Source organism: Anomalospiza imberbis, chromosome 4, assembly GCF_031753505.1.
Source record: "Anomalospiza imberbis isolate Cuckoo-Finch-1a 21T00152 chromosome 4, ASM3175350v1, whole genome shotgun sequence".
NCBI lineage: Eukaryota > Metazoa > Chordata > Aves > Passeriformes > Viduidae > Anomalospiza > Anomalospiza imberbis.
The window spans coordinates 11,735,132-11,763,105 of NC_089684.1; the positions used below are offsets into that span (position 1 = coordinate 11,735,132).

Genomic DNA, 27,974 nt, shown 5'->3' on the forward strand with positions numbered 1-27,974 from the left:
ACGGAGTCATTTTACCACTTGCCCCATTAATTTACATTAATCATAAAATCAGAAATATTAACTAGAACTAGAGATAAAACCATGTTCCTGCAAACATTTTTTTTCCTGTCTGAAGCAAGATTTATTATTAGCAAATGTACATTACCGATTTTGCTGTTCTGTTATGTATAATAGCGATATCTTACAGTTAGTGCATTGCATATAGCTTCATTTTCTATTTAAAATAGGTTTGCACAGCCTTCAGAGTACATCTTCTTAATAATCTTCTGTATCACCAGCACAGATAGCAAGTAAAGCGCTCTCATAATGCCCTGAAGCAAAATGCTGCAAGGAAAAAAAAAACCAAAATCAACATTTCTGTGACTATATGTTTTCTGAATTTTTCTTTTTCTGCTATGTGACAAGGACTAGACTACTGTAAGGTTTGTAAAACATTACATTGTTTTCATAAGGATTCTAGGCTGAGATTTTATTTTTAATTTCACTTGCTATGGCCTTTGGTTGCTTGGGCACCTAGAGACAATCTATCTTTGAAAGGCTGGATCAAATCTCTTTATTAATTCTCAAGTTCAATACCAAAAAACCATGACCAATTTTGTAAAGTTGCTGCACATCTTGCAGTTGTATTATAGTGACATGAGAAAGGTAGTGTCTTAACAAGAGACATTTTTTTGTACAATTAAACAGATTCAAAGTTTCGTTTTAAGATGCAGACCAGGCATACAAGAGGAACAGGGTTTGTGAAGGTACTACCTAAGCACAAGGATAAAACCAGATATTTGCTCCAGTTTCACACAAAAGGGGTACCAGCCTAGCCTTACAGATCAGATAAGATGTTATCAATTAGTGTAGAAACCATTCATACAAACTCTTGTTCAGCACACACTGTTATGCCCTGTTTATATGCACATCTTGCATTGGGGAGGGGTAAAATCACAGAGAGTGAGCTGAAAATTAATTTCTCACTTACTCAAATCAAACTGAGGCACTGAAAATGTGCTTTTTTGTTTGTTTTGTTTTAAACCAAATGGTTAAACAGAGTGATAGAGACTGTATGGTACCAGGGCTGAATATATGCAGAAGTTTGTAAAAACTTACTTTAATGTCATGGAAGAGTGATTTCCCGTATCTCTCTTTGTATCGCTGGCGTATGTTCATCAAGTCTATCTCACTCCTGGCAATGAGAATCCTAATAACTGTTTTATTGTGAAACCCAAAGTCCTAAAATAAAAAAAGAAAATGATAGGAAACTTGATAGTTGGATAATATGTGTTTGCCCATCTGCGTATGCTCATATCAGTGTTTAATAGATGAAGACAAGAGATACCCATGTAGGATATATAAATATATAGCATATAAAAGGTATACCCATAAAGGTATGCTAGATGTTAAAGGAGTCTAAGGGTTTTATCCTACTCAGTTTTCATGTACTGAAAGAATAGAACTCGTGTAACTGCACAACAGGGAGTTCCTATGTGCCAGTGACTTATCCATGCACTGAAACTTTTAAAAAAGGAAAATATGACAAACTTTTGTCAGTATTCCTAGGAATTCAGTTTTCTGAGTAACAGTTGTGACTGTTGTTGTGGAGTCCGTTCAAACTATAACGAGGCCAGTAATCTATTTCACAAAAACTGCTGCCTCATGTGAATTCTCTGAGATTTTTAACCATAGCTTTAGAATTTACATAGCTTTTGTTCAGATGTGCTTTATTTTAACTGTTTCTAAATGTTTTCCTAATGTAATTCTGTGAAGAACGGGGACATCTAGTGGCAATAAAAAGTCAAAAGAAGTTAGCACTTGCACAAAAAATAAAAGAATCTTCATGAAGTCCTACAAAGAAATATAAGCATTTGTCTTCATGTAACATTAATTTGTTACTTAAGTTTTAGCCATACTTATTAAATCTCTACAGACAAAAAATTTACATAGTAATAATAATGCACATTGAGTTCTGCACAGCAGGGGGAGTTTCCATGCATAGAAAAAAGCCTTCAGATAAAAAAAAAAAATTGATAGTTACCAGACAGATAATTTTTAAGGTATCGAAATACTTAAACTTTTACTTCTACTGCTTAGGCACTTCTACTGCTTAGTTGCTTAGGCACTACTGCTTTGAAATTTATGTAGGTACCAACAGTTTTAAAACACACAATCACACCTTAAAGATTGAAGAGACTGATTTGTAAGTACTTGTTTTAGAATAATCAAACAAACAAAGAAACAAAAAAAAAAAGGGAAGCTTATTTTTATGAAATGTGAAGTAGAATGACTACTTACATGAATTGCATTATAAAGCCTGTAAGCAAAGTAGGAAGGCTTGTCACGAATACAGAGAACTAGGAGAGAAGAATTGCAATGGGTAAACAGAAGATTATTATAAAATAATTTCTTTAGGCTTTGGGCTTCTTGAAATAAAAAGCTGGGTAGTGCTCTCCATGCATCAGGTTAAAATTAAGCTACCAATATTCACTTATACAACTATATTTATAATTTTGACAGTTTGGTGGTGGGTCCTCATTGCTGTTGCATCAAAGGGCCTATTAAGTATCAGTGAATATCCTCACATATCCTATTTGTATAAATATTTTTATCCTTACTCTATAAATGAAAGATAAATGTACATAAAGCTTGCAACTTATTTATATACCACCAAAGTCCTGAAAACATAGCTGGTGATTTAATATGTAAAAACAGTTGGAAATGCAGTTATCACACAAAATTTATTATCAAATAAAGTAGATACTGGTTCTGCTCAGTCATAAGCTAGTGCTGCATAGATACATTTTTAGATTTACACTAACAGGGGAAAGTAGTTAAAATATTCTTTTCTAATTACCTCTGAAAATTTATTTGCACAATATAGGAGATTAAAGTGGACAAAATACCAGAAAAATAGTATTCTTGATGCACAAGAGATGTTATACTAGAATTTATTAAGCGATTGCTGCTAGTTAAAATAATAACTTTACATTACCTATTGCAACCAGTAATTCTTGAAAGTATCCATCGTAACATTCGTTAATGGCATCTACTATGTCTTGCCCAGAGATATTTTGGAACTCCTGGAAAACTTAGGGGGGAGGGGTGGAAAAAAGATCTTGTTTTATTCTAGTTCATTAATAATGATCAACTTGCTTTTTGTGTTTTTTTTTCCTTGAATCTCCCCAGTACTATAACTATCGAGTTTATTTTTTACCCTTGTTATTCTCAGTGTTTCATTATGTTTATATTGCCCAGGTCAGGCAACCTAAATGAGTAGCCTGAAACCTGGCTTCTAGGACATTCTCCCCCTGGGTTCTTCAGCCTACAGTATAAAATGAATTCATGCCACATATCTAGCAACATCTGTTTATGACACTTGTAAGAACGTCCTGCTAGTAAGACAACTTCCTTGCTTGGCTTGGCTAAAACTGGCAAGACTCCTGGATTGTGGCAAAGAGCCAGGACTTGCATGACGTGCACACGTGCTGCAAGATGCAGATACACAGACACGCAAATATCCAGGGTGTGCTTTCTCCATTATGGAAGGAGGAAAATTCTTTTTCTGCTGACTACAAAACTTCTGGAGCAGTACAGTACAGGCAGGACCCTCAGATCTCAGGAAGAGAGCAGAACATAGAGCAGGTGTATTAATCCTCTCATCATCAGCTGAATGAATTTGTTGATCCATGATAACGAAGTAGTTCTAAGCTACTGTTGGAAGCTGACGTAAGAAATACAGCTGGCTGCACGGTGATAAACTTGTCAGCAGACAGACTGTTTTTCTACTGCAGAGCAGAAACTCAAACTTATCACCAGGTAAAATAGGTTTATTTTCTACAATGGAAGATTTGGATGAGCTCACATAAATTTCCTGCAATCTCTAGTTATGTCTGATTTTCTATTTTAAATAAAAATGGCCCTTGTGTTTATGTGTTTATGTTCAGTACTGGAGAGCAGATGTGAACACTGAAGTGCTTCCATCAAAAACTTCTATGAAACTTCTGGGGAAAACCTTCAAAACAGCAATGTGTTTTTGCATGCAAACATTTGTTGAAAATACTCCATCCAGCACTCTCTAGGTGTTTTCCCTCATAAGAGTTGCTTAAGAAAAATGAATAAAATAGATAAGGAAAATCTCCCTCATTCTGTTGTGTCATGTGTAGACTCATTGCAGTGTAACATTTGCCTTTCTTTGTCATGCATTTTCTCTGGGTTATTAGGCATCCTGATGCCTGTCTGTTCTGTCTACACCTGTCAGTAGGGCACAGTTCAATTTTGCATTACTTCCAAATTCTCATTAACATCAGTGCAAGTCTGAGAGTTCCAAAAGTTCACACGGTTTCAGGCTGATGTCCTGCTGCACATTGACTATCTTGGTATGCAAAGCATGGCTTTCTTAGCGAGTCACATTTTTCCTTTAAACTCTGTATTCAGACAGCTGAACTGCTGGATTACCCATCCACAACTGCTGGTGACTCCTGTTGCAGAGAATCATTTGCAGCATGTTTTTGTGTTCGCCTGTCTTCTGCTGACATGCTTCCCATAGAATCTAATATATCAGAAAAACAAAAAAAGCAAAATATTTAAAGTAAGTCCTTTATCACTTTTCAACATTTTTTTCTGTGTTTTTTTTTTAATGTTTCAGAACTGCACATCTGAGCATATTTACCATTGCATCCTGAGCAGCTGTAGAAGGATCTGCATATCCTTCCATCCTTGTTCCCTAAGGGAAAAAAGAGATACATATTCTTCAAAAGTTAAGTCCTAAACCACTGTAGGAATATAAGGTAACATATCTAGGTATATAGACCATTCGGTTGGATCAGTATATTTCATGGTTCAATTTGTAAATGTAGAACATATCTTCAAGTTGTCACATTATATCTTAATTTTCTTTAATAAGAGGAATTCTGGAATAAAAAACAGTCTTGTGAGAAGAAAAAGTGGGGGAAGTAGATAAACATATCCCATTTTTAGTCCTATTTTAAATAAACTTTTACCTGACCACCACAATCCCACCACCATTTTCAGAATTATGGATGTTATATTGTTTACTCTAATATGTGACTCTGAGGGGAAAACAAGGATAGGAGTAACATTTACCATTCACTGGTTAGTTCTTACCAATATTCATATTACCAGAAAAATCTTTTCTCAATGTATTTTTCTTTCTGCACAGACCATAAGAGCAAGCTCATCAGATAATAGAGATTTTGCTTGCTCATAATCGTTGTCTAAAATTAAGATCCAGGGCTAGGAAATAGTTTGGCAACTTTGATACACAAACCCCAGAAGAATAGTTCTCATTTTCCCATACATTTAATAGTTTTTCAGTTACGCAAACCAAGCTAAATTCTTAAGTAAACACACTATGATCTGAATTATATAGTCAGAAAAAGAGAAGAGGATGCTACTTTTGGGGTTGCTTTTATAACCATATTAATCTTGTAAGGATACAAATCATCCTTGTTTGCAGAATTCTTAAGAATCTGAAGCTCATGTAATTACTGCCTTAATGATATGTCCTTGAAGCAATTTTGTTTAAAATTTACAGTCATGCTACCTTATATATGAAGGGAAGGATTAAAATTAGGTATCGGCTATCAGATTGTAGAATGACTTATTTGTAGTTCTTTTTTGTTAAAAATGTTAATTTACATGTTAATTGAATGGTGAGAATTTCACTTAGTGAAATTTCTAGTAGCAGGATAAATTATCTGAAGTGAATTGTGATGGAATGGCTGCATAAAATTACATAGACAAAAAAATAAGGGAATAAAGACAGGGCAGTGTACAATAAAATAACTGTAATTATACTCTACATGAGTCAAATGCCCACTTTCTCCAGTAAAATTTGTATAATTATGTTTTAAATTGTAGAAAATTAACATATTTCAATTAATACCCAAAAAAAGAGCATTAGAATAAAATGTCTTTGTCTCAGACTAGAATATTAAGTAGCCTGAATTTGAAACTCTTTTAACTCTGTTAATTTCTTTAGGAAAGGCCATAACCTATAACTTCTAATCTGCCTCAGGCTGGACATAAAAACCATAGATACAATATTATAGCAATTGAATCGTTTGCTCTGCATATGTGGAGCACTGAATTTTAATATAACATGATATGCAAGCATGAGTGATTAGACTAACAATCTTCAGAAATTCAGTATAATTGAGTCAAGTTGAAATTTCCTGCAACTCTTCCTTTTCTTGAGTGAAATAGCAGATTTTGTTAGCCATGAAATTGCTGATTTTAGGCTTTTTTATCAATACCTACGGTTTAAGAAAATTAGGACTAGTAATGTATAGTCAGAGATTATTTTAAATTTGGTTCATGGGACAGGTGAATTATGTCCCACTGTTTTAATAATTATGAGAAGTGAGGTTGCTTAAGTGAAGTTGCTCTTATTTTTAAGCAAGGAAAAATTTTCATGATTAGGGAAATAACATCCATCATGATAAGAAAATATTTCCTGTTTATAGCTTCTACTTTTGAAGCTTCTGTCTTTTTAACTACAGTGAAGCCTACTGTTATTTCAAATTTGTGTAAGAAGTTCTTCCCCAGATATGCATGTATTTAAAAGTACAGATACACCTTATGTATGCTGTTATCCCATGGCAGTCCTTTATTATTTGTTACTCCGGTTTACAAAAGATTTTAAAGATAATGAGCACAGTAAATGCAATGAGAATGACAAGGATGACCACTCTGTTGTATAAACTACGGACTGGAAAACTGCAAAAGTTAACATGTAAAAGTGATACTTCCTTTTCTTCTGTGCTAGCATTTTGTGATTCAGCATATGCAATAGCACAAATAGCATTATATTTTAAGCAGTGAACTCTTTAAATCTTTATTTCATAGTCAAATGTGAATATATCTCTATTTTCACATGTTTGACTGATTTATGATATATTCTGAAAACGGAGAAAGCATATGCTTTTAAAAATTACAATCACATTTGTATATGCAAGTAGACTAATTTTGAGATGAGACAGATGGAGCAAAGGGTCAGCAGGTGAATACCAATGGGAATTTATAAAACAATTTGTTTACCTTTGCTTCCATCTGATATCCAAAGTCTAAGTCAGAGTAGATGAAGGAATTGTTTCTCTTCCTCATTAGCTTCCCTCCTCTTTCTTGTTTAAAAGTGCAGCCATATTGAACTAGCTTTAATCAGTCACCTTAAAATGTAAAACTTATCAAATACTATTGAAAGTCATTATGAGTCTTTTAGAAATGTAAATCATAGTTCTTGTTTTTACAGTACCTGAGCAAGGTTCATGAGTGTATCTCTGAAGTGACCTGAAGTCTCAGAATCGATATCTTGTTGAAGATCAGTATTATATTCTAGGTTAAACCAAAACCATAAAATCTTAAATCACAAATGAACGTGCTCTGAATAGTACAAATGAAGATTATCAAATAAAGGATAAATAGGCTTATTCTATTCCAGTGTAACCTGGGCAGGTTCTACAAGGACTTGGTTCTGGGGCTGGCACATTCATCTGGCCCGGCTGGGGGGCCCTCAGCCACTGTCCCCACTGGCCTGCCCACCCACCACATTGCTTCAGCCTTTTGTATGTAGGTATGGGAGAGGATGTGAACCAGTCTGTATTGAGGAGTCATTTTTCATGTGTGCTAATACCTCCAGAACATACAAAGTACGGCTGCGACTCTGCACTTGGTAAAAAAGCTTACGCATTAGGTAGGCTTCTTTCATCTGGAAGATCTCCATATTTGATCTTGAGGCTAATATGTCAATTAGACATTTTTCTTCTGTGTCTACTCCCTGTATGGAAAGAAGTAAATATGAAAAGATGTTTTGTAGTAGAAACCCCAATTTTTAGAAGAAAGCAATGCTGTCCTTATCAGAAATAACAAAATAATAGCAGTTTCTGTAGTGTACTTTTGCATAATTTACCTGTTCAAATTACTTGAATAATAAAACCCTGTATTTCAAATATATTTCTAAATCTGATTTTCAGCATATGCCTTAGAAAGAGGGAAATGAAGCAAGACTAGTGTTGACAGAAACATAATGGGAATAATTTTAGAACTTTAGTAGGAATTATTGTTTGCTGAAAGAAATCAGATGCAAAGATTGAGTATACATCCCTAGCAAGTGTTCAGAAAATCTGAAGTAGACATGAGCATAGGTATTATGTTGGTCTTCTCCCTTCTTATAATCTTTTCTTTTAAATCATTTATTTAGGAATGCTACACTCTGTAATATCTAGCATAGAACTTGGAATTAAAGGAAAGCGTCATGGAGTACATGCAGTGCAGCAAATCACTGTATTTTCCCACAGGGTTTGAATTAATTTTATAAACTTCAATTGACATAAGATGTTGTGCATGTGCTGCTTTTGATATACACGTGGATAGTGTTAATGCGTATTCTGCATTTGGGATAAAGGGAGAGCATTAGAGCCCATAGATACACATGGGCTGGATTTTTTACCTTGGCCATATGAATCCAGGTCAAGATAGAGTACTGTAAGAAAGTTCAAGTTTGATCTACATTTAGGAAAAAATAAACTTTGGCAATTGTGTCAGTAATGTTAATGAAAGACATGATTCCTTTGTTAGCAATGATACTTCACAGTCTTTTTAATGCCAACTATAATAAAGACATACCAGTAGTTCTAAAAATTGATTTAAGTGTCTGAAGAACAAGAAAAACCTATTAACTCTTTTTTTGAGGGGGGGCAGAGTTCTCAAAATTGGCAAGATAAATCTTCTTGGCTGAAATCTTGTAGTCTCTGTCTTTCTTGTGACAGCAGACAGTAGCAAATATTTATGGAAAGAAAAGGAAAATAGTGTTGAACTCTAATATGCCTCCCTGTCTTTTAGGAGTTGGCAATTCAGGAATTTCCTGAGAAGAATTATTATTTTCAATAGCCAACGGTCAACCTAGTTTCAAATAATATATTGAAGTCCTCTATGAACTAAGTTGTGCCTTTGGTCTCCACAATGCCCTGTGGGAGTGAATTTCACCATTAAATAACCTGATATTTGAAAAAATGTTTTTGTTCACAAACTTTAGTTGTGTGAGGACTGCAGTCTCAGATCCAGGGAAGAAAAGGAAATATTTCCTTCAAAAAGGGAAGTCAGTTCTATTTCAGTTGAGTTACTATTACTTTGTTGTAGGCACACTGTGCTAACTGGGAGTGGGGCTGCAGCCGAGCCTCATCCCCGGTGGGCTACAGCTGTGAAAAGCAGGTGAGCAGCATTGACAGCAATGGGCCATGGAGTGCCCAGGTGCACTGACCAATAACCAAAGGGACCCACAGGTGCAGTGCATGTCAGGTGAGGGGTATAAAAGGTTGGGCTAAAGAACAAGAAGGGCAGATGCTTGCAGCCTTTTGAAGTGGAATGGGCAGAAGCATTCAGATGAGGTATGGTGTTACTCTGGGTGAATGCTTAAAGCCTTCTGAAGTTGCATGGTGGTGCTCTGTGTGTTGTGGCCCTATTGACTGTGCCATATGCTGTGACACTTTGTCGCAGGGTAATTTGTAGGTGTTTATGCAAAGACACGTTTGCTAAAGAAGTATTGGTCTTTAGAGAGGTAGACTTACGTGCATGGCACTGGCTGTGGAAATAAACTTGGTTTGTAGCATACATAAATGCTTCCAAAAAAACCAGCACCTTATATTTTCCTGTATAAGTCTTTCTTTGTTTTCTGAGTTTACCATAGGTGTTAAATGGGTTGTATATGTTCCATGACAAGGACATTATTTATGCTGATTTTAGTACAGTGATAGATAAACTTGAACTAGCACTGTATTTCTGCTGACTAGTTGACTAAGTGATAGTACACTGCTCCAATGTACTAACTTTCAGTAGTTTATCAACCAATGAAGTGTAAAAAAAAAAAAAAAGCATATTCAGTACTCTAATTAATGACTGCAATTCTGAATATGAAGATTACCTTTAAGGCATGCCAAAGCTCATGGGCATCATAGGATGCAGGTGGATACATCAAGCCAACCATAACTTCTTTAAAGTGATGGGAGAGATTCTCTTTTAGGTCTGTTATCAGATCCTTGAAAAGAAAAAGAAAGTGTACAGGCAGGATTATCTCTATAGTCACACTTTACTAAAACAGCTTAAGAAATTATTAGTGGTTTTCTCTGTAAATGATTAAGGATGAACTGTCAAAGGTGAATTCTGGCTAAGATTAAGTAAAAAAAAATTCTTTTATATAGTACGTGCTTCTACTATCATGAGTAAGATGCGAATAGGTGCACAAGCCAGTAGGCACAATGGATTGTTGGTTTTCAGTTCATTAGAACTGAGAAGAAAATGCAGCTGTTTAAGTGCAACTATTACTTAAAGTCTTGGAAAACTGAATATCACAGCAGAGCATCTGCAGCTTCCCTTTGTGGATCCAAGAGAGGTAAGCACCTTTGGAAAATCAAGGTCATAAAACACTGGTTTATTCTGATTTTTTTCAGTGTTACCATGTGAAGAATTTAAGAAAAAATATCTGTATTGCTCCTAGTACATTAAAAATCAGCTTTGGCTAGCTGGAAGGTTATGTGCTTCAATTCTATGTTTTACATTCAAACTGAATTCACTACTTTTGATAGATGCTGGATTAATAATATGGAACCCCCTTTTTCCTCCTCATATTTCTCAGTTCTTTCTTGTCAGGTAGCTGAGTAATGGATCAGAGTTTCCTCCCCATTCCTAGTAGCATCCTTCAAAATGCTGCACATGCCAAAAGCTTGTTAACTTACTACTAGTTACTGTTTTTGATTGAGGTCACTTGTGCAGTCTTTAATATTTTGTGTGCAGCTCTATAGACACCTGTAAGATGTTCCAGTCTGTGTGAATTGAAAGGCCTGCCAGAAACAGTTTTCATTATACAAACTAGTATATTTCTAGAGCTGTGTTTTTTTTATGCCTATACTTTCATTTTAATACATTTCTGAATATAATTAATTTAATAGCTAGAGTAGCAGTGAAGGAAGACATATGCATATTAAAAACTAAATTTATGATGAAGAAACATACAGTCTTTGGTGAATGCACTTGAGATTCATTTGACAGCCACTAAATCACACATGGAGTAGAAATTAATTCATTAAGGCATTTTACTTTTGACAACATGCCTGTGGGGAAAATGGATTAATAATACAAATGGTTACTGGTTAATGGTATTTTTACTACTTAAAAATTACTCCTGCAATTGGAACTAAGAAGTATTGGAAATAAGAAAAGGTAACTCTAAGTTGTCATTATTTTAATTTGCTAATCATCTTTCCTGTAAGAAGTCCTTGGAGGCTAATTGTAAGAAGGAATCTTAAAACTTCTCTATATGTCTGAATCATGCAGCTAGTTCAGGTCTCTTCTTAATTTTTTTAATGTTTCTCTCCTTCTAATGTGTCTCAGTTTACATTTAATGAATGGGCATAGTGGCTTCCATATTGAGCAGACTGAAGTGAAATAAAAGGGAAAAGGATTGAACAAACAGGTTCACCATAAATTGAACTGAGAAGGTTAAAACTGCTCTTGCCTTGCCGTGTCTCTTCTCTGTCCTGTGATGTTTACCACTCATAAACTGGGATTGCCAAATGGTGCATTTGTTCAATGCAATATAACCAGTGGGACAAATTGCAGCCAGGGAAGTGTGATGTGTGCTAAATTATCTTTCACAACTGGAGCTATATAATGCAAGATAGATCACATTCTTGGTGGGTTTTTTTTTAGAAACTGTCAAGAATATAATGATGAATCTTGCCCTGTAAAGCATACCTAGTGATTATCAAATTAATTTGAATTAAAATTGTGGGTGTATTGGAGTATGTTCCATGACTTTTACAGTATTCTGTAGCCCATTGCTAGAATATGGAAACAGTTTTATTGCCTTTCCCTTCTCTTATTATTCATAGCTTTAGAGACTGAGATTGTTAAAAAGGATGTCTGAGGTTTTCTTTGGCTTTTTTCTTTCTTCTAGGTCTTTAGGTCTGTGTCTGTCTTTATAACACTTCATGTTAACTCATGTGGCTGAAAGAGGTATAAATTTAAAGGTAATGTGTTTTCATAGGGACTTGATTTGTTTATAATAAAGTTTTATTTTGGTTTTGAAGAGAAGAGCCAATTAATGGTGAGCAAGTTAATAATGGTTCTCTGTGACTATGAAATAATTGTGTTCCTGAAGGACTTTTTCCAAGTCTTTACTGTGATACTGTATTATCTCTAGAGCATCATGTATCAGAGAGCAGAAATTAAAGATGAAAACATGATACAAAGATTTTAAATATTTTCCCTTATTAAAGTGATAGGTCCAGTTGATACATTATAGAGAAGAGGTTAAAACAAACTAGCCAGCTGCTATAGATGAAGTAGAGAAGGACTGTCCAGTGGTGGAGATAAATGAACTCTTGAGAAGAATGGGCTTGGGTGCTTCATGTCACAGGCACTTTTGGGTAGCTTGACATATTTTAGTTTTCTATGAGTAACATTAAAACTTGGTGAGGAGTATTGCATGGCTAAACACTGGACTTGTATGGTTTGCATGTGTCATGGTTAACCTAATAAATACATCATAATAGAAAAAACAAGTTTAATAATTTAGGTGCTGACTTTTATCATTGTGACAATCTCTGGAGAGTGGATAGCTGTGATTCAGTTATTATTTTATGGTCTCTATAAAATATACTTATTCATTCAAGGCTTTGTCTAAAACATCATGATTGTGTATTTCATTTTTTCTAACAGTCCAAATAAAGTCATGGATCTCCTGGAGATGAGTAATGACACAAAATCAACCTACTACACTGATCAAATCCAGCTCTTTTTCCTCCAGTTCTAGGACAGTAAATGGGTGTTTGAGCTTATTCAGGGGTCAGCGGTTTTGAGGCATTTTAGTATAGAGTTGGCATAAGTGTTGTCTCTAGAAAGCTTCTTGGCCCCCCAAATGTATTCTGCTGGTTAATCAACTGGTGGTGTAAAAGCACAACATAATGTGGAGTTTTTGAATGAACCATTTCTAGTTAACCCTAATTAAGGAGGATGGCTGTGTGGTAGTGTTTGCACAAACTCATTGTTCTCACTCATGCTGATCAATGGCAAGCAGACACTGGCCTACATGGAATTTTCCAGTGAGCCCTTAGTTTTACTGGCTTCAGGAAATGAAGAAAACTGTGTTTTGTTCTAAGTGTTTATGTGCCTTCTTTCAGGGAAAGGGCACGTCTCGTCAACTTAATCAAATAGTATCTAGTTTTACACTGTACTTTGCATGACTTTCACAGGAATTTTGCAAGGGGTGTTACTATTATTTTTGTCCTTATATAGCTGTAGCAACTAAGGAAAATGCAACCATAGATCTGGAAATAGAGTGAGGATAGCTATCTCTTGTGTACATTTAAGAACTCAGATAACAAAAATTCCATTGTTATATACAGTAAGTGTAGATAAAACACAATTTAAAAAAAAACTTTTTACATCTTAAATTTTAAACACCTTTCAAAGATCATAACTTTAAGCAGCTCAGATGACTTCTGTGCTTAGTGTACAGATGGGACTATATGGAATGAGGTGTGAGTATGTCAGTGCTTGAGAGGTGAACACTAATCATTATGTAAGATAAAAAACTGAAACTCTTTGTATGGTGTTTTTCTTTGGTTACAATACTATAATCATTATGTAAGATAAAAAGCCTGTAACTCTTTGTATGGCGTTTTTCTTTGGTTACAATACTATTTTATTATTTATTCCAAAAACTTGAAAAATGTATTACAAAATGCCCTAAAATCACATAAAGGAAGAAATAAGTCTGCTCAGATGTTTTAGGTTGGTCAGTAGAGAAGAATGGACTGTAGCAGAAGGAATTTTTCCTGTCCTTTTCTAACGCTGTGTGGCAGACAATGCTTCTCCTGTCAAAATGACAATCAGATACCATCAGAGGTATCAGTAGCCAACAAGCAAATTTGTGCCAAAACTGTTGTGCCAGCCAGCTGTCTGGCAGGCTTGTGGTTCCAGTGAGTGACTTGAGAGAAGACCTGACAGCTGCACAGGAGACAGGAGCAAAATAAGCAATAACAGTACAAAGTGTTTCTGTCGTACCCTGCCATACATGTCTCTGTATGCCTCGGCAATCATGAGCCGCTGAGAGTTGCAACGCTGAGTTAGGATTTCAATCAACACATCTTTTTCACAACCTGAAAAGGAAATGACACAGACTCTAAATTAACACACTGGTGTTAATTACTTACATTTGTGATTGCTCATGTTTTGTTTAAGAGCACTATACTAATTTTTTGAGAAAAAACTAATCAAGAGACTAATATCCCACTAAATATTTACCAACATCAGTTATATTTACTGTGCTTGTGTATCTTGCACTTGCTGGTGTAATGCCATCAAAAAGTGAAGCAGTCTATTATTACCAGATGCATTCTCACCTCTCATAAGCTCAATGGATTTGAAAGCATCAATAAAACAGGGGCTTTCATGGGTTTAGAACTAGGGCCCATTAGTAGGATTTGTGGCTGAGCATGGGAAGTCATACTTGTGCATTTTGTTGATATTAAATTGTCATTTAAGAATTAGGGATCTCTTTTATGGGGATGACAAATTGCTGTTAGATCATTTGTTGAAAAACTCTTGTTATAATTTCAGAGGAACTGTATGAAATTTTAAAATATACTGTTTTACTCCATTTCCAAAGGGTGTTTTATTGGAGGTTGCCCATAATGGTTTGCTCAATAGGTAGAACATACTAGTAAATGTTGGTAATGAATCAGTATTATTACTTATGAAAAATATGTATTATTCAGAAAATTGTGGCTTTTTTTTTTTCATCCTAAGGGTTGGGATACTGTACATAATGATCCCTTTTTAGAAAAATAGGTATCAGTAGGGAACTTTACAGCTTATATAGCCTCTCTAGTAAAAACTGAGCAGGATCCAGGTAGACGAGGTATTATAAAACATAAATATAAAACTTTATTTACTGGTGTAGTACCGCTGGTATCAGTGACACAGGAGAGGTGACTGAGCATCCTCATAAGAATGAATGCCATGTGCAGGATTGAGGGTCAGAGTGTCAGTGGCTGTGAAGGGTATGGTGACTTTACCTTCTCTGAAGATTAACTGTTTATTTTGGCAATTGTCCTTTAAATTACAACTTTTTTCCATGTACTTTGATAGGAATGTTAAAATTAAGGTTGGTGTACTTGTACTTAGAGTATTAAATGAAGAATATAATCTCTATATTTTCATGTTAGCAACGTTACCTTAAAAGTACTCTTTGAAGTGTATGGAGATGTTTAAAACTTATCATCTCTATCCAATTTAGTCATAAAGATACTTTGGATTCCTCTTGATGAGTAATGCTTATTGTGGTTCATTCAGCATTAAATTTGAGTCTTCACATTTTCATTAAAGAAACTGAGAACAGCATGCAAGATTTGGTGCTGTACAATCTTGTGAATAGCCCAAGGGGTATAAAAGCTCTGATACAAAGAACAGTTTTAAAGTGAGGAAAACATTTCAGATAAAAAAAATAGATCAGTATTTCGACCAGCAGCAATATCAACAAGGTTCAATAGGAAAATAAAAAATCTGAACTGAGAAAAATGCTTTTGTGAACAAAAGTTTTTTGGAACAAACACTGAAAGCAAAAATTGCAAAGATAATGAATTCTTTAAATTTTCTACTCCATTTAGTTTTATTTCTCATGACTGAATAAGAGACTTAGCAGACCTTGGTAGCACTTAATTGTTGCAGTTACAACTAAAATCCTCTCACTTCTTGGCGTTCTCTCTAGTGATCCAACACAGAACTCTGCTTTTCTTGTTTTCTCATTGAAGTGTTCATTACTGTTACTTTTGGTATGGATTTTAGATTAATCTTGATCAACTCTTAGTTCCTGTAAATGCAAATGATTTATTTGGACACCATCAGTGTGTCTTATTGTGATTCCTTGAAGAATCTGCAGATAAGTGATGACAATTTAATGAGTTTATATTTTGCCTAATGCTTTCTAAAAAAAGGGAAACTGGTGTTAGAATCAGTCAAGATACTCACTAATTCCCTGTAGGGCTCCTCCTAGCACCTGGGCATCCATTATAGGGTTGAAATTTGGAGTGGGAAGAATTGTTCCTTGTGTCTGCAAAAGGAAAAATCAGACTTTAATGGATATGTTTAACATTTTTAACATGATAAATGTAATTCTGTTGCAAACCAACAATCATAACTTTAAACTTTCTTTGCTGCATGGAGAGCAGGATATGTAGTTTTTGATTTGTGAAACAGAACTTAAACTTGCAGTTGACCATAGGAAGACAGACCATATTGGAGTAAGTTGCCCCTAGCATGAGTTAGGACTAGATAGGGAAAAAAATGGTGAGGATTTACCTTAAAATGTAAATCTCTTTGCCAACCTATTTAAAAAATATTTTAAAAGTATTTTAAAAGTATTTCAAAGTTAATCCATGGTATTCCTGACAGTCTCCAATATGTATTCCTCATGGTATTTCTAATTTGAGAGGACTAATGAGAAAATTATGAATGAGATCCATAGGTTGCTTACAAACCTGGTGATTTATTAAAGCAGTGATATTACTGCCAAGTGAGATAGTTTTGAGATTGCCATGTAGAAGACAATGCAATTTTCCAAGTTGCTTTGTAACTGATTAAATGGTCAGCTCATTCTCAGTGATACTTTATTTCATGTATTTTTTTCTTATTCTTTCTAAGAAATTAGTGAATAATGATAACCTAATTTTAATAGAATCATAGACCAATACAAACAGAAGAAAATAACTGAGGTTGACAGATACTTAGCTCTATCTCCTGGTTAACCTCTTTAGTTCACCTGAGAATTCTATCTGCTTTACCTGATGTACCAAATATAAAGATTCTTATGATGATTCCCGAACTCAGTATATCCAATTAAAATGACACGATTAACTTCATATTAACATTTCAAAGAAAAATGGGATATATTTTATAAGTATGAATGGGGTATTGTTACAAATACTTCCTAGAATCGGAGTTTACATGAATTATGCTAATTAACTTGTTTGCTTTACATATACTTGAAGTCTTTTGTACATAGTGCCTTCACATATGGTGACATACACACAAGTTTTGTGCATGGCCACTAATCACTCTTGCCTGTCTTGAAATCTAAGCAGAGGAATTTAGAAGCTGCAAATGAGAACTGTGTATTTTGGCTGAGAAGGAAGATGCCATTTCTTGATACATTTGATCATTGCTTTGAACCTACCAAGTAAAGGTAGGAACAGGGTAGGGTGAGGTAGGGTTTGACTACTAATTAACAAAAAGTTATGTAATTTTTAACCAGTGAATGCTCTGCCTCTGTTGAAATGAAACTCTACCGAGTTCTCATGATCAGAACAATTTTTGGTCTTTTGTGGGTTACAATATAGCTCATTACCTTGTGCAAACTTGAATTAAAAAATAGCAATACTTCACTTAGGTGTATGAATTGGTGTTTGCACACCAGGTAGTGAGCCTGCTTTTGGGACAGCAGCACTTCTGTCCTGTGGCAACGAGATGCTACACAGCAGGTGAGAAGGAAAACCTTGCTTCTAAAGTAATGCAAAAATTCACATTTGTTTTTCTGAGCAAATTATCACTCTAATGCTCTTTGGTGTAGTTATCTGGGGAGAAGGAAGGGTGGTATTTCAAGTTGGTGAGAGAGACTTATATTAATCTCCTGTACTGCGACTTAAACTTGAACATTGGAGCAGGCATTTTGTTTTGCAAAGATTTGTTACAATCTTGTCATACTTTAGAAGCATCTGTGCTTACAATGTTTTTTGCTCAAAATACCTCAAGAAGTTGAGGAGATGTATTGAAACAATGTTATAGTAGGAAAGCTGGAGTTCTGCTTCAAGAACCTAGGGCCCAAGGTGTAAAATCCCATTTCCTCAAAAATTATACAGGCTTGCCCTGCCTAAATGTGCCTAGGAAATATCTAGCTAGCAGCAATAATCATCACTGCACAAACTGAGGGAGCAGAGCCATAGAGGCATTTGGTAACTGAATGAAATTCCAACAGATTGGATTTTGATCAGGGAACAGGCAACTACCTATGACTAGATTGTTCCTTTCTGTTATTTTTGGCAAGAGAATTTCTACTCTTCTGTTTTGAAGTAGGGCATTTTTTAGGATTGATTGAACACCTGAGTGTAGTTACATGTACTGTTATCTTGCTTCATTCATTCCCACTGGGGTCAGCTGTGGCTGACCCCTGTAACAGAAGAAAGCTCAGTGGAGCTGAGTAGGAGCAGTGTGCCCATAGAGTTCAGGGAAAAAGGCAGGATGTGGCTGACCACAGCTGGTGCAAAGAAAGCTTATTTTAGCTCAACACAAAGCAGACTGAGTGTAGCTATTAACATTTGAGAGGATGAACTGGTGGTATAAGTGTTTACACCTAACTTCACTAAAAGAGTGTGAATGTCTTCCTGACTTGGCCAGATGAGCATGAGGGGAGTGGATACCTGTCTAAGCCCAACACAGAGTGTAAATACTAAAAAGGTAGCAAAATAATTTGGAAATAATTTAAGTCAGTTTGAGCTGACTTAAACCCATGAATTCGTTCTCTGTGATGCCCAGCACTGCAGCAGAGAGCATGTCATGAAAGGCAGTAAGGCAGATCTCATCTGTATTACATCTGTGTTACGTTTTATATTACTCTGCTAGAAAAACCTGTGTAAAATCACTTAACTTGAGATTATATGTTACAACCTCTATGGGTGAAATATCTGAAAGAACCTAGTGAGAGAGTACTGGACTCTGGCATCAGGATGACCAGTTTTGAGTCTACGGCCGCTTCTGTTTTACTTCTGCAACATCTTTTGCTTCCCTAAGCTCTGGAAAGCATAGGAAAACTACCAGTATGATCTCATGATTTTTCTTTTGCATGCCCTAAGATGGTTCACTACAGGGATGAGCAGAAATTGCTCTTCATGGCAAAGTTCAATCTACAGAAGTGAAAGTTGCATTGTGGTTGTCTTGGTGCTGTCAGAAGAAGTTTATGTTCACTGAATATCATTTCTCTAAATACAAAGCTCTCCAACCCATCCACACAAGTAAAACAAATTGTGACAAAGTTACAGCAGTCTTTTTGAAAGTTGAGAAGAGCAGGGACATTTTTGCACTGCTTAATATTCTTATTATGAGAGCTTTATCCTAATTTCACAGATAGCATCAGCGAAAGTATTTTTATTGATTTCAGGGAGCTTTTGGATCCTACCCTGAATGAGTAAAGACTGGGGTAGGTGGCCTACCAAATCTCTATTTAATTTAATAATTTTACAAGTTTTTTCAAATAAATAAATAAACAGGAATTTCTCCAATAAAAATTTTAAAATAAGTAAACATTATCAAACACCCATTAGTCTCAGTAATGTGAGATTGCATGATAAAGAAACTTGCATTATGCTCTGGCTATCAACTTGTTCTGTGAACACTGCAGATAAAAATTTTTTTTTTTCCTGATTCTTTTGTCTTTCTCTATGTATTTGAAGTTCATTTCCTCTCCTTGTTCCATCTAGGAACAAGCCATGGGGCTCTGAGACAACCACTGGCTAAGTGAAATATGATTTGTCCCATGACTGAGTCCAAAGTCTGAATGTGCTATTTGGCTAATGCTAGGCCAATGGAATGAATACATGACTCTTGAGTTTCAACTGCTGTATTTTTTTAACTGGTAATAGAATTTACTTCCCTCATCTGCCCTGAACGATGTTTCCACAAAACTTCAGAAGAGATTGAACTTTATAATGAATTTTGAATCATATTGGTAGAGGAATGCAAAGTTACTGCTAGGAACAGGTGGATTGATGAATATACACAAATAGAGCCAAGTTTTCTGAAGAAAATGGGGGAAATGTCTGGTATAGTCACTGAAACGATGTGAAAAATTGTACAATTTAATTTTGGTATCTGGATTCTAGCATCCCTCACAACATAATCATCATTTTGCTGGAGCTCTTATTGCAAGATTAGGATTCAGCATGTCAGACTCTTCTGCATTACAAAGAAAATGTCTTCAAAAAGCACCAGAGGAAAGTAATTTAGCAATTTAGCAAGAGCAATTTAGCCTTTTTGTGCATTTGTTTAGACAAACTGCTATATGTGAACATGAAAAAATGGTTTTCATGCTGTCTTTTCTCTGCAGCATCCTAGTGAAGGGGATATCTGTTTTTCAAAAGGAAAAAATCAAAAGTATTTTCCTTTTTTTCTCACAAAGTGTCAAACTACTTCATAAGGCAAGTAAATCTCCAGAGGTGATTCAGTGATTCTTTTACATTAAGATAGTTAATCCTCTCTCTGATCTCAGGATACCCTTATGTTTAAAGCCACAGATCTGTCTCCACAGAGGTGGCCCAGGTGGGCGTTCTATACATATCTATTTTTGTGCATGTTCTTTAAGCTCTCCTGTAAGAAACCAATTCCAAAATAAGCTGAGCAGACATAACAGTTTTGTGTGGTGTTGGTGGAATGAATCAAAACAACGAAAAAGATTGGAAAGGGTCTGAAAGATTTATAATGGTTCTGAAAAATGATACTTGGAACTTACCTTCCTTCTATGCAAAAGCAAGAAAGCAACAGCTTTTTCTGACTAAAGTCATAAGCAGTTCAACAAAAGTATCAGTAAAAGGTGAGGCTACTTTTATCAAATTATGATGTGCAAACTTCAGGCAATTCAGTCTTGTGATGGAAAAGCATTCTGAAGTACGAACAACCTTCTAATAATATTTGTTCACTAAGTCATTCTACTGATAACAAACAATTGAAGTCAGACTCCTTAGTCTGAATATTTCCCATAGGGAATGTCTATTAAAATAAAATGTTTTGTTTATTAGCTAACCACATACTATGAGCTAGCTATACTTTTGCAAAGATATCATTTGAGTACAACTTTATTAAATAAAAATTTCATGAGTATTTTGGTTTGTTGTGAGTTTTTCTGTGTTTCATTTAATTTCAATAATATGTGATACAGTAGTGGAAGGGATACTTCTAAACATAGAAAATTCATTCTCCAAAGCCTTCAATCTCTCTCTGTATATGTATTTCAGAGAGGTCATAGATGTCACCTTGTCTAATTTCTCGTAGTTTTACCTGTGGTATTTACTATAGGGTATTTCTTGTATGTAATTTCTGATAATGATGATGCCTTGCAGGGCTGCTGCTGTTAACAGTTTTTACATCTCATTCTTGATCTTGAAGGACTCCATCCTATCTGATTGTTCACAGATAATGTGTGTAATTACTGATAGGGGCAGCATAAAATATAAAGATCCTCTTAAAGAACAAAGCACATTTTGAAAGTAATACCTCAGGTTTTTTTAATTGTGCTTCTGAATTAATGGTATACTCAATGTTCTGGAATTACTTGAAAAACATCTAAGTTGAAAGTGTACTTCTAGGACTTCTTTGCAATCTAGAATAGTGTTTAAGAAGAGTAGAGAAGAAATTATTGATACGGTCTTGCCACTCAGTCCTGTATAAACCCTCTTTTCTTGATTGAGATTTGCTAGAGTGATTTTTCGGCTATTTTGTTACTGAGTCTCTTCAAAGAAAGCTGCCACTGCTTCATGACCAACTTGCTCTTGAAATGCCAGCGGCATTCGGGGAGAATGTTTACATTCAGCTCTGCCTTACATGTCCCCATTCTGTCTGGATGCCTCAGTAGGCAAGTCTGTTCCTAGGATCTGGTGATCTAGTTAATAATTTCTCTCCCTTTCCTTTCCATAACACATGGAAATTAGAATAAAGAGTAAAAATTTACCTAACCTGGGAATCCATCCCAATACATTCCAGAGAAAGCATGTAATCAGGTTTTCCTGTCTTTCCTGGCACTGATATGCTTTCCCCTTGTCTACAATTGCTTCTCTGCTCTCTTGTTTCTGTGATGATGAAAAAAACCAAGGGTTTATCAGTGTGCTTTTTTATGTTTAGAAGAAGAGGGTATAAAGAGTTGATATTAAAACCATTTATTCTGGGGTATTTTGATGTAATTCAGTGTATCAGAATTAGAAAATTGTGTCCCCTCTGCTCAAGCAGTTCATTAGGCTAATATGTAATAGTTACATTATATTAAGCCTCATACCATTGTAAACATCTGCCATGGTTAGAAATTGTCTTATCTATTAATTTTTCTTTATAATGCTATCAAAATACCGCATTGTTATTGCAAATATAATAATTGTCAATTGTAATGACTTTAAAATGACTTCTGTAAGTTATTTTACAAGGTACTACCATTAATTTTAGACAACATATTATATACAGATGCAGTGTCAATTATTTAAACATAATTGGTTGCAATAAATCAGTGGAAGAAAAGAAACTATATTTTTTGTCTTCTCCAACAGAAACTGATCTACTACTTTTTTTAAGGTAAAGTATTCTTTCTGTTGTCCTTAAATTATCAGAAATAGATTCTAAAATCACTAACTAAAAGAGGAGAAAAAAATAAATTAAGAAGAAAATATCTTTTAAGTTCTTAACTGTCTAGTAAAGGATGCAAGATCCCAGTTTGTAGAAAACCAAACATTACTAATCCTGATTCAATAGCAATCCCTTTAGAAAATCGACTATATGCTTTATATATAATTTTATTAGAAGTAGTACTTTACTGGAAAGATTGGAATAATTAGTCAATTATACTTTATATTAAAATAAAGGGAAAAATATTTATCCTTTAGAAAATTCCATATTGATTTGTAAGTTTGTTGGGAATGTACATGTAAAAAGCCTTTGAAAGGAACAAATCATTATTCATATCAATAATAATTGAAAGAAAAACCTTAGAGCATGATCAGTATGCCAGGTACTGAGAGAAATGTTATAATTTGTTGTCATGAAATAGTAACTCCAGCAGTTTCCAGAATGGAGATTTAAAATTTCATTATAACCTCTTTTTTTTTTTTTTTTTTTCCTCAAAGAGCACTAGCAAAGCCATAACTTTTCCTGTGTTGTGGCTCTTGTAGAGGTAGCATTTTTTTACTTTAAAAATATTTTTTGTGCTATGAACAAAACAAATTTTTATAAATGATAAAGCTATTTAGTTACTTTATGCATCTAGAAATGATCTTGTCAAATTACAACCCCCCAAAATAGTGCCAGAAATAGGTATCTTCTGAAAAACTCACATTTTTATCTTTAATACAGTGATTGCATGTAATTTAGTTTCCTGTTTAGCAGCTTGGTGCAAGTATAGAAAACCCACCTAAAGGACCTCACAAGGAGGCTTGAGTTGCTTTTTGCTTTTTCTTGAGAGGTCTAGAATTATGAGAAAGGAACTGATAATTCTTTATATTTTAGTCTGTTTCAGACACTTGATATATATGAGTAATACCAAGATTAGACCCAAATCACTAATTATCTTCACCTAATATGAATTTCTACCAGTGAAGGGAAATGGATACCAACACATGACGACAACTTAAGAGGAATGAAAAGTTTTGAAAGATTTTGGAGAACAAATAGTAATACTCACATAATCTCCACAATACATTTTGGTGTGAGTCTTCAAGCTCTGTTGAGATGGAATAGTAGCTTCCCTAGACTAAAAGCAAGAGTAAATACAATTGTTATACTTAAACTTTGCTCTCTTTTGGGGATTTGTGTGAAGCCATCCAATCAAACTGATACCAAGTACATTAGGCTCCAAAGTAACAATGAAGCAGAACCTTGGTACCTTGTGTCCTTGGGCTTTATAGATATACTGTGTGCTTAGTCATTAACCATGCATTGAATAAGTGTGATTATAATGTAAGTAAACAATGTCATTAGCCCAACACCCTCTGTTCTGCTGTGTTGATTTTAGGAATTGGAATTCAGCTAGTCACAGGATGAAACACTTACCTACCAAAAGTGCTTGTGTTAATGATTTACTTTTCAGATTGAATCTGGTCTAGTTCCTTTTTTTCATCCTTGTGCTGAAATCGCTCAGCTCATCGCTTGCTCTATTATCTATTTGTAGCTGGCATGCTCAGGAAGATGCTTTATAGCCCTTATATGTCACCCAGAGTAATCAGGTAGCCTTAGTGAAACTCTGTTAATGAGGATCTTTTCATGCAAGTCAGAACTTGCAAAATCCTGCAAAGAGATGATCAAAAATCCTGTACTGTTGCTTTATCCAAGGACTTATACAGAATCCTAACTATCCAACTGACAGTAATCTCATTTTCCATAGCTAATACCATATTTTTCTGCTTATGATAACCATTATTGTAATAAACCATTGATAAAACATGAAGTCTTCTTACACACATGTGGAATATAAAACAGAGGAACATAAAAATAGAGGTGCAGAATCATTGTGTATTCTCTCCTGCAACTTGAATGGAAAGCATAGGCTACTGTTATCCTGAGTCCATTTTAGAGAGGTAATATTTTCCAGTACTGTAAGTGAGCTACAGTTACAGTAGCTCAGAATTAAATTACTCTAAATTTTCTTGGTTTCCTTAATGTACCTATCAGACTTTGGAGCACTTATTAAAACATGCATGGGGTTTTTTTCTCCTTATAATTGAGGAAGACTTTGGAAAGAATAAATTACTTTTTCTCGTAGCTGTAATACCTTAGCAACTCTTTTAATTATTTAAAGCTATCTCTGGGCTTGTATAAACCTAGCAGTGTTGATTTGAGTATAAGCTTTTTCATGTCAGCCCATGTTATATGTAAAGGCATCCTTAGAAACAGCTGGAAGATTTTCACAAAGAAACACATAAAACATAGGCTTCACAGTGGTATGCCTTTTACTTTCTCTTTTTTTTTTTTTTTTTGTTGGGGCTGTGGTAGGTATTTTACTTTATTGTAATTGTACCAAGTACATACTTTATCTCTGTATCTTGAGTGCTCTTTGAGGGTGGTTGGGGAATGCAGTTCCCTGTACAGGTGAGAAAAATTATGCATGAAGAATCTGGTCTGGCTGGTTAAAGGTGCTGAAGATGGTACCTAGAGTAGGATTCAGTCTCCTGATGATACATATTTTAAAGCAGTGATAAGAATAAAAGCATATTAAGCCTTTTTTACAGACTCTTAATTTTGTGTGTTTTCTTGCTGTGATTAAAATGTAATACAGTTAATCTTCAGTACAAGAGAAAACAGATTGAGTTTACAGGATTATGTTTCAGTTTGCATGTGCCCAAATCTTTAAGAACAATAGGGTGTAAATAAATAGTCAAAGCCTTTTGTTCTAGGAAATATTCATACCTGGCATATAATATGATGAAAGCACTTAATTAATTACTGAACTATATTTTGTTTTTAATGAAGCGTTCAGAGAAAAGCTGTGAGAAAGTCTAGAGAAAATGGGGGAAAGGTTTCAACCTCCTTATCCCTTTGAATGTCCTTCGGCTGTGCTTTCCTGCCTTCTCTCCCCCAGGGTGGGAGGCAGGACTTGCCAACAAGGAAATGAGTAATATATTTGTCAGTGCAAAATGGATCCAGTGTTTAGAATGAGCCACACCTTCACGTTTTCTTCAAGACTCAGTAGGTCAGAGGTGTGAGTTTTTTTTTTCTAGGGGAGGAGCTTATCCTGTTTAGGCGAAAGCCAAAGAAGCTGTGTTCCTAGGGGTTTGGGCAATCTCACTTTTGGGGAAAAAAAAAGACTACTTGGAAATACTGCAGAAGAGAGTAGCAATAATTACTTATGTGGAATGATCGGAAATACTTGGTTTTTTTAACTAAAGAACAGTACAGGAGACCTTAAAAGCTGGAGAAAATAAAAGATCTTGAAAGGGCAGAGGAAAAAAAAGTCTTTGAGTTCACAAGGAACTGGACAGATTAAGGCCTGTTTTTCTGTTTCACCTCTATTTAATGTTTGCAGTTATCTCACTGTTACCAGGTAAAATTTTCATTACTGTTCTGGGTACTTGCTTGCTTTCCTTCCTGTTTTTCCTGTTTCTATTCCTAGTTATTTTTCTCCTCATTTTGTTACATGTTCTTTTTTGGACAGTCTTAATTATTTTCTGTTGAAGCAAGAAGGGGCTGGCTCCTCTTCTTCAGGTCCCTACAACCAGTGGAATTTCTCATGTGTGCTAAAGGTTCTTCCTCAAACTTCCCCTGTCCTGCTCATTGATATGGTCGGTTGCAATGTTTAAGCATCAGCATTTCCATGTTGTTTTAATGGAAACCTTGGGTAAAAATAATGAAATATAATCACCTTTTATTAGGGATCCAACTAAAAATGATTATGTATTTTAAGTGAGAAGCAAATATTATCAAATATGAAATTATTTTATTTGTTTTCCCTGAAAATTAGCTTCCAGTGTATCAGTTGCATAAAGATTAAAAACAAAATTCACATTATTGGTATAATAATCTTCAGGTATTGCTCTGGAGTAGTCAAATAATTGCAATGTTTGTGCAGTATTACTGCAGCTGCAAGCAGTAAAATATGGGACTTCATGCTGCTGAGCATGTAGTTTCTGTGGTGGAAAGAAAATTTGAATATAACTGGAACTGGTATAATTTCTAGCTCTCACCAGACCACAGAATGCATGAGCATGGTACAGAGGTCAAGAAGAAGAGGTGGAAAGGTAATCTCTAGCTCTAGTGTAGTAGTAACAGCCTTTAAAAAGGGCATTTAAAAATCTCTGGGAGCATGTGTAGAATGTGTGGAACATGTTATTCACCATGATTAAATGAAGTGTTTGATGTCAAATACCTTAACGCAGTGAATCTCTGTGCAACCTATGACTCAAATTTTAACTTTTGCAATTCCCAAGTCTTTTTATTACTTATAGACCTTGGACACTTATCTGTCAATTCCCCTTAGGGTTTCAAGGGCCAAGTTCTTTCTGAGAAGAGCTCTGAGCACAATATGTGTACACAGGAGGGAATTTGAGATCCTTTCGGGAAAGGAAATGACATCTTGTGATTTCAATGAGGATCAATTTGGCAAGCTTTGGTCCATATCCCTTTCACTTCATGGCATCCCATACCTTTTGATGGTTTTCGTTTTGGTGAAGATTTTTAATTTTGTTTTCCAAGTATCTATGTAATTTCATTCATATCTTCCCTTCTATGTTCTATCATATTTTTTCCCCTGATTTTGCAACATCTGTGAGGTTAGTTTTGGCATGTTTGTGTCCTTTTCACTGCACCTCATTTCATCCTGGTCCATTTTCTTGTAGTCACTAGATTGCCAAATTTTCTTTCTTTAATTGCATTTCATTTGATCATAGCTCCTTTACAGAGTGTTTGTAAGGTTTTCTTTTCTGTTTTCAAGATTTCCTTTCCTTTTGTGAAAGGAACTGTGAGGGCTGTGGTGCTGTTATGCTGTGCCTTGGGAAGGTGACTGCCAGTTCCCATTTGGGATATAGCCTGACCACATGAGGTGATAGGCTGTTGAAGAAGAGAACAGGGTTTGAATGAGACAGTGGGTAATGAGAGATAGTAGTGGGTGTAGCTTTATAGGAACAGCAAAAGCACAATGACTTTGACTGTAAAATTTTGGTTTCACTGTCGTGTCAATATAATTTAGAATTGTGTTTTCTGGGTTTGCGGTTTCTGGGTTTTTCTGGTTTCTGTAGTTTTCATGAGTGGACAAAACTGAAAAAACCTTGGGCCTACAGACTACTTCTTAGTCCTGAATGTCACTGAATTGCATACTGGGGAATTATGCTAAGCTTGCACTGATGTTTTTGACTTTCTGGAATTATTCACCAACTATAAATATATTCACCATAAAAAGGAAATATTTGTATGAGCTAAGACAGATTTCTGCTGACATAGAAAAACTGGCTGTAGTCCAGCACTATATGAGCTATTTCTTTAGTGACTTTTTTTAATAAAGATTGGCTGTTCATAGGTTGGTTGGGCAGGAGAGTTAGGATATTTTTTGGAGAGAATTATTTTTACCTGAGACAAATGTAAAATTAGAGAATATACAGAATATATCCATGATGTATTCAGGAAGTTACATAGTGAGTTAGTGGAAATATGGGTGAGTGGAAATTAGTCTTCCTAGGAGTTCT

The 27,974-nt window shown here is 35.1% G+C and overlaps 1 protein-coding gene across 1 annotated transcript; it reads right to left on the reverse strand.

Moving 5' to 3' along the window:
- Nucleotides 1-164: 164 nt before the first annotated feature.
- On the reverse strand, nucleotides 165-27,955 carry ANXA10 (annexin A10). Its single transcript, XM_068187118.1, has 12 exons — nucleotides 23,486-27,955; nucleotides 16,030-16,111; nucleotides 14,065-14,159; nucleotides 9,923-10,036; nucleotides 7,690-7,780; nucleotides 7,259-7,338; nucleotides 4,655-4,708; nucleotides 4,441-4,534; nucleotides 2,978-3,073; nucleotides 2,281-2,339; nucleotides 1,099-1,221; nucleotides 165-324 (listed from the first exon to the last, which is right to left on the reverse strand). The coding sequence occupies exons 1-12, from the start codon at nucleotides 23,501-23,503 to the stop codon at nucleotides 256-258; spliced, it is 975 nt and encodes a 324-aa protein (XP_068043219.1). The 5' UTR covers nucleotides 23,504-27,955; the 3' UTR covers nucleotides 165-255.
- Nucleotides 27,956-27,974: the final 19 nt, after the last annotated feature.

Excerpts from the sequence above, each read along its gene's own strand:
- ANXA10 (XM_068187118.1), bottom strand. Across the intron at positions 4,709-7,258 it reads CACTCATGAACCTTGCTCAG|GGAACAAGGATGGAAGGATA; the intron begins GTACTGTAAAAA and ends TTTTTCCCTTAG. Across the intron at positions 325-1,098 it reads CACTCTTCCATGACATTAAA|CATTTTGCTTCAGGGCATTA; the intron begins GTAAGTTTTTAC and ends TTTTCCTTGCAG.